The sequence below is a fragment of the Lactuca sativa genome, chromosome 6 (assembly GCF_002870075.4).
Source record: "Lactuca sativa cultivar Salinas chromosome 6, Lsat_Salinas_v11, whole genome shotgun sequence".
Lineage (NCBI taxonomy): Eukaryota > Viridiplantae > Streptophyta > Magnoliopsida > Asterales > Asteraceae > Lactuca > Lactuca sativa.
Genome location: NC_056628.2, coordinates 9257740 through 9265906, shown reverse-complemented (window position 1 = coordinate 9265906; position 8167 = coordinate 9257740). Strand labels below are relative to the sequence as shown.

At 33.5% G+C, this 8167-nt stretch overlaps 1 protein-coding gene across 1 annotated transcript; it reads right to left on the bottom strand.

The window, feature by feature from the left end:
* Positions 1-3384: 3384 nt before the first annotated feature.
* Positions 3385-4794, bottom strand: LOC111900429 (uncharacterized). Its single transcript, XM_023896318.2, has 2 exons — positions 4173-4794; positions 3385-4076 (listed from the first exon to the last, which is right to left on the bottom strand). Exons 1-2 carry the CDS (start codon positions 4792-4794, stop codon positions 3385-3387), a joined length of 1314 nt encoding a protein of 437 aa, XP_023752086.2.
* Positions 4795-8167: the final 3373 nt, after the last annotated feature.

Below are 8167 nucleotides of genomic sequence, written 5' to 3'. Positions count from 1 at the left end.
TTTTTTATATTGATAATATGATTGGAGTTTGTGTGTACTTCAAAGTGGACATTTGTGAGGTATGTGACATACACACAATATACTAGATGTTATAAAAATATAATGAACAGAAGAAAATTTACTTTTGACTTCTTTGAGAGGTCTTAATAAATCGCGAACAATGAGTTATCGTTTTTTATTCTTTGGATTTTTGTTTACCCATTTTGAAGCTCTCTTATCTCTATAATGTTTCTCTCATGATTCTTTGAGAGGTCTTAATAAATCGCGAACAATGAGTTATCGTTTTTTATTCTTTGGATTTTTGTTTACCCATTTTGAAGCTCTCTTATCTCTATAATGTTTCTCTCATGAACTTACACTTCAAGAAGTAAAGAAAACAACCACTGTTATTTGTTCTTTTTATAACTTCTTCTGTTTAGTTTTATTTCTTACAACAATTGGAAATATTAGGGAGAGTATAAATTAAATAAGTATGTGTAAGTATTTCAAAAATAATAAAGGAAAAGAAAATAAACCATAGAGAATTAACGTTGTTCAATCGATGTGAGTTATTTCCATTGAGAGAACAGGGGAACTCTTCTACTACTCGGCTGCTTTAGAGTGAATATATTGCAATTCATAACAATTAATAATTAAAACTTAGAACCGTAGCAACTATCGGACAAATCCCTCATCCTACTCCAAACACTTACCCTTCGAAATCATCATTCGAGTTTCACTTTGTTCCCAATCGAATTATGCATTCGGCTCACCAAATCCAAGTAACACTCTAACGGTAAATCTATGAGAATAACTTACTATATTAAGAAAATGTCTTGCATTAGCCTTTTATAGATATTGTGATGTTAAATATGCAGCATGTTATAAAAAGACAAAAAATAAATAAATAAATAAAATTTGAGATTAGTTGTTGTTCAAGGTAAAAAAGATTCAAATTCAATTATCGGGCTTTGATGGTGTATAGGACCTGTTGGTGATTTGTTTCACTAATGTGATTTAAGTGTAATGAGATTACTGTGTGTGACCAAAAGTATCTTGATAAATATTAAACAAGTAAGGAAGGTGTGGAGTGCACACTTGTTTAAATTTATTCAAGATTAAAAGTAGATTGTCATTTACGGGCGAAGCCCCTGAACGAATGTGGGTCCGGGAGCAGCGCCCCTAGGAGCGGGGTCCAAGGGACGGCAGTCCCTGGCGGGGTCCAAGGGGCAGAGCCCGTGGCTGGGAATATTTGACCCTTTTTTGGCTTGGTATTATTCCTTATAGAAAACCCATATTTATGATAGTTTTTTGACTGTTGCCAAACTGTTTTATGACAGTTTTGACAGTTTTCAGACAAAGGAGGTATTTAACCAATTCTGGTCAGTTTTTTCTGGTACTCACGAAATTCATATATCATTCTCTGTTATTTTCTCTTCTGAGTCTTATCCAATCAAAGATTAGAGAGTACCACCAAATACTTTGATTTGATAGTGAAATCACAATTCTCAGAATTTCCAAGACTATTATTATCCCATTTTCTAACAGGACCAAGGTTTTTGGTATGATATGTAGGACAGACTTGAAGACATATAGAGCTTTTTTTAGGGATTTTATGGCAGATCCAAACAATTACCTTAGTATAAATATCTCGAAAAGATATCAAACATTTATTCACATAAACAAATGTAAAATCCAACAACGAAATGGATAACAAACTATGATGGGAAAATATGATAACAATGTCTAACAATGAGAACATGGCATACCTAGATATAACAAATATAATGACACATAAATAAACTTGCAAGACACGCGCATTTAACATATTCTTACAATCGGGGTGATTGTGTACATTCACATGGAGAAACAAATGTTTTGTGTTATTGATTAACAATAAAATGAGGGTTGCTAATCACTTATAAGTAACCAAAACAAAAACCTTTATCTTCACAAAAATTGCTAGAGAGAAGGTAGAAAAAACTTTAATGACCAAATTCTCATATTTAAAGAAAATACTACAATAGAAAAATTCTCATATTTAAAGAAAATGCTACAATAAAGTGAAAATGAATTACGAACTCAACGAAGTTTTCAAACCGTTCAAGAAACCTTAATCATGTTTTGTCCGCTCAAGAAAACCCAACAAACTTAATATTTTGTCTAAAAAATTCAACTAAGTTATACTTTTGTTCAATTCTATGGAAGTCAGAGATGAGAAACAAACGACGTGACTTATTACCATATCGGAAAAATGACTTGTCAGACCAACAAAGTTTTCAAATCATTCAAAAAAAACTTCAATCATATTTTGTCTATTCAAAAAATCCAACGAACTTAACCTACAAAAACATGATTTGAGTTTTTTTGAACGGTTTGAAAACTTTGTTGAACTCTTTTAGACAAAAGGTTAAGTTTATTGGATTTTCTTGAATAGACGAAACATAATTAAAGTTTTTTGAACGGTTTGAAAACTTAGCTTGCAAATCATTTTCACATAGAAAATGGTCACTTGGCAGCCACTTCATATGGCCATTTCAGTCATAATTGTCACTTCAAATGGCGACCAATTGGCCAACAAATGAGGAATATGGTCTAAACTACAAAATTAAAAAAAAAATGGCGATTTGAAATAGAAGTGGTGTATTTGAGCTGTACAAAATTGTTCCGAAATCTTTCCAAATTTTGGAATATGTATATACGAAGTATTGCATATCATTAAAAAAAAACTATCAACTGGAAAGTGGACCAAAATACATAATGACATGTTAGACTAGGGATGACACTGCATAATGGCATGTAATGAGTAGGGATCGCTCCAGTAGTAGTCCAGTGCCTAGGTGTGTGGAGCGTTGCATGTTTAAACCTTCTTTGCATGTTTAAACCTTCTTTGCATGTATCAGGGTAAAAACTTATTTACTCTTGTGTGTTTAAATTTGCCAAACACAAGTTATCAACCTTCTTCTTTAGATTGGTTTTCGATCTTTGTCTTGGTCAAATTAAAGGTAATGAAACTACCTCTTTATAGAAATTGACAAGACCCACAACAATGCGTGACTGAAGGTATACACTAAGACCGGAAGGAGTGGGAAGGATGGTTCCGTCATTTTTGGTGGGTCATGCCCTTCCCTCCCTCACTCTCCTTTCCCTTACCTAAAAGCCAAGGAATGGGAGGGAAACCCTTCCTTCACTTTTTTTAAAATTTTTTTTTTTTTATAATTTTTAAATTAATATCAAACATAAAATTTAATTAAAAATAAAAAGCATTTCATTAAGTAAAATAAAAATTACATTAACCCTAAAACTTAAATAAGTAGAAAAAAAACCCCCAAAAAAAAATCAAACAAACTACAACATAGTAAAAATTATTAATTAATATCCTAATATTATTTAAACCTAGATACGTCACTCGGAATCATCGTCTTCGTCCTCGCCTACATCATCTGCATCATTCTCCCCAGCGTCACTCTCGTTGTCGGAATCTTCACTCTCGACGAACATATGAGAATCCTCGTCTGATTCGTCAAACAAATCATCATCGTAAGATAACTCTTGCGGGGGATGAACATAAGCCCTATAAATATGTTCCACCAAATCAGCACGAAGGGCCTGATGAAGGTCGCGATTGTGTACTTTTCTTCTGTTCACCCTATACTCTTGTGTACCAACGGCTACTCCTTCGACATTTGGCAAAACTTCATTTTCATTATATCGGCATATCGCTCTTCCTTCGTCTTCAAGAATCATATTATGCAATATGATACATGCATACATTACGTGTCGTAACCTTTTCACCTCATATGACCTTGCCCCGACCGTTAGTACCTGCCAATGTCTCTTAAGTACACCAAATGCTCGCTCCACATCCTTCCTAGCTGACTCTTGCGCCTCTTTAAACTTTTTCCTTTTCGGGTCGTTAGGACATGTAAACGATTTCACAAAAACAGACAAAGGAAGATATATACCGTCAGTAAGATAGTATCCACACTTATATGCTATCCTATTTGCTTGAAAAGGTACATCGTGTGACTTTCCAAGGTAGATATCGTTGAATATAGGCGACTGGTCTAGCACGTTAATGTCATTGTTTGCACCAGCTGGACCAAAGAATGCATGTCATATCCAAAGATCATGTGATGCGATAGTCTCTAGAATAATCGTCGGCTCTTTGTGGTCGCCTCTCATGTACTGACCACGCCATGCGTTGGGGCATAATGCCCAACTCCAATGCATGCAATCGACACTACCTAGCATTCCAGGGAATCCATGTTTGCCTTCATGTACCGTATACAATTGGTGGATATCGTTGATAGTTGGTTTGCGCAAATATCGTTGCCCGTAAACCAAACAGATCGCTTTGCAGAACTTGTACACAGAGTCCCTCACGGTACGCACTGACATTCTAAAATAGTTGTCCCATTTGTCTGCGCCCATGTCGTATGCTAGCTGACGAATTGAAGCCGTGCATTTTTGTATGGGAGAGAAACCTTTTTTCCCCCTTGCATCCATTTTCCATTGGAAATATGGAAAACGGCCTTCCAAATCGCCAACAATACGTAAAAATAGCTCCTTCCTCATCCGGAACCGACGTCGAAATTTTACAGCGTAGACGGCGTCATCTGCAAAATAATCTTCTATAAGACGATCGTGTCCGGCTTCGTGATTTCTACGTAACGGCGACTTTCTTAGGTTAGGTCGTGCACGTGATGTTTCACCAAGTCGGTTTTGACAGTATGCAACCGTTTTCGCCATGACGGAACCGATAAACTTAGCCTCCTCTACTGTCGTCGAATCGGATGATGAAGATGATGACATTTTGAGTAATATTTTTAAGAAAGAAATTTAGAGAAATATAGATTATAGTTTAAAAAATGATAGAATGTGTGAGTATTTATAGATTAAGAAAAGGAAAGGAAAAAAGAAAAAAAAAAATATATATATATATATATATATATATATATATATATATATATATATATATATATATATATATATATGTTAACGGATATATAGCCGTTTGAGTTTAAAAAAGAAAAAAAAAATTTGCAGCCAATAGTTTGAAGAGAGAGAGAGTGGGACTCTCTCCCCCCCGGTCCATTCCCGCGGTTCCTTTCCCGCACCCACGGTGCGGTGTGTACAGGTGCGGGATCGGTCCCGCCCCTTCCCCGCATAGCCACTCGTCCGGTCTAATGTATTAAGAATTTAAGATACCCGACTCTTGCCGAATTGCCCCCCTGTAACTTAAAAAAGTTATCAATGCTTATAATATCATAAATGTAAACTCTATCTGTCAATACGTATTGTTGCATCGCTTTGTTAAAATTTTCATTCCATGATTAAAAGCTTACAAGTCAAGGCTTTCTTTTTGCATTGTGAAAACGTTTGAGTGATTGTTTCTATTACGTTTCTTTAAACTAATAGTAACTAACAATGAAATAACAATACTACACTAAAAAGATTTCATAATAAATAAAATCAATACAAATATAAAACAATTTTAACATTTATTGTTATTGTTAGCAAGACAGTCAAGATCGAAATCTTACCTAAGATCGTTTTAAATGTTGTAAGATCGTGATCGTGTGATCGGATCGGGATGGAAAGATCCTACCAAAATGAACTTATTCAAATTTGAACGTAAGGTCTTGGATGTGTAGTATATATATTATTACTCGATGTCGATTAAGATGTCAATGTGGAGCAAACTTTAACTTTTTAATATGAATCATAATTTTTGTTGTTGCAAACCGTAAAAATTGGTAATAAAACATCTCAATTACAGAAAGAAACAGGATCATTATGATCTATAACTAAATGATTAAGATCATAAATGAAATATCATAAGTGTAACCTGTCTAATATGTGATTAATTGATGAAGTGACGATGCTCTATGAGACTTCTTACAACTTACGTTGCTCGATTTTAAGTTGAATATACGAATTTTTCATGTTCGACTATATAATAAAACTAAAGATGGAAGATTGGATTGTATTAAGATCTTAAGATGCTAATCGGGATCCTAAGATCCCACTATAGATCTTATTTCATATAGATCCTAGTGAGATCGGACTCGTTTTTGACTTGTATGATCTTCAAATCGTAAGATCTTAACTCTTAAGATCAAGATCACGAAAACTAACAACCATGGTTATTAGTTCTAGTTTTCATTTATAGTTCATATGTATTACTTCCATAGTTCAATAAGTGATTTAGACTATGTTATATATTTTCGTTTGAAATTTTTAAGAGTTTTGCTCGTTTTAAAACCCAGGAAGAATTAATTTGAAGAAGCTTTTACATTGTTTACCCGAATTTAATAAAGGGAAAAAAGGAAGGGAATTGTAAGGTATATTATATTTTCGTATTCTCAAGTTCGATATAAAAGGAGAGGCAAGTTGTTTGATAGTAGAGAATATAATTTATGCAAAAAACGTTGAAAAATCGTAATTATAAAATATTACGTAATCTCTTTTTTTTTTATATAATTTATGCAAAAAACGTTGAGAAAACTTTACATTTGTATTGGATTAGTTTATCTCTAAATCCGTCCACTTTACGAGGAAAGTGAAAAAGGTGGTTATCAATAATCTTCATTTACCTTCTTTACACTTTTTCCCATTAAAAACCCGAGAAACACTATTTTTTCTCGTTTTTCTTTATTTTCTGTGATTTTTCTTTTTGATAATGACTCCATAGACACAACTGCTTCCAAATAAAGAAAAATATGTTCCAGTCAGTTTTAATTATTGTTCTTTTGCTTATTGAGTAATAAACAACCAATATTGAGTAATAAACAACAAAAATACCCTTTTGGGATCATATTTATTAAATAATAATATAGATCACCCAGAGTGTTAATTATTTCTTTTGAACTTTTATGGACAAAGGTCAAGGCATCAAAATGAATGATATGAGACAATTTTATAATGTGTATCTCTCATGTAGGGATGATGGTTAATTTTAAATATGAAATACATATATCGTGATAAACGATGCTTTAATCGATATATGTATACAATATAAAATTTATCTTTCTAATGATAGATTTTTCATGCTTTCACAAGAAAAAACAACTATAATGTTAAAAGCATGTAAATTGTAAAACATGTTAGGATACTAATTTTAGTTGTTATTTTATTTTCTTATAAAAGATTATATAACTAACTGAATGCACACTATACGTTATATTCTACTAAATACCGTTTTTATTAAGTTCAAAATCAATCAAAATCAAAAATTAAACTGGCAAAAGCGAATTTTGTTTTGTTTAGATTTGATTTTTAGGTCTGAATTGATTTTTAGTTAAATAAAAAGAGGAAAATTACGTAATCAAATATATAGACATCATGTTGAAATGGTAGTTTGATTTCTTTTTGGGGTGACATTTGGTTAGAAGACACGATTTTAAAAAATCAGTTTCTTAGAATGTATGCTTTTGATATAAATAAACAGGTTACACTCAAACACAAACATAATGTATGTCAAAATCAAAACTCCTTAGTGACTTTGTTTAGGAGATCTCTAAGGGAGAGCACCAAACTTCAGTATCTTCATGTTATTAGTTGTACTTTATGTTTGATGATATTAGTGTCACCATGTCTTTTTAAGTAATTGGAATTAACATGTGAGCTAAAAGGCTTAATAATTTGTACTCTAATATATGTACGGGGTTGTGTGGAGTGCACACATGTAAAAGATCGAATTAGAAGCCGGTTCGACGAGTAGTCGGGGGTCCGGGGGTAGCGCCCCTTTGGTGGGGTCTAGGGGTAGTGCCCCTAGCAAGGTCCAAGGGGCAGAGCCCTTGGCTGGGGTCCTCATTAAATCCGAATTATCCTGACTTGCTTCCAAATCAACTAATGACGACCCAACCTTACTAAAACCCTAATCTAGTTTAATATAAAAACGACTCTTCCTTCTCAGAAGACGGTTACGAATTTTAGCTCTCATTTTCATCAAACTCTCACAGAATCTCTCTAGCAAATTGGCTTACGATTTCTGTGTCTAGAATCGTAAGTGTCCACTTGGATTATCCTAGGCTAAATTTCTTGCAACCCAGGCATAGGGTAGAAATATCAGTTCGGAAAGTGTTCTCACGATCCAAGTTGGTATCTAGATCTCCACCACAAACCCTAAATTTCTAACACTTTCTTCTATTGCAGATATTTGGTTTTGGTCTCTTACGAGTTC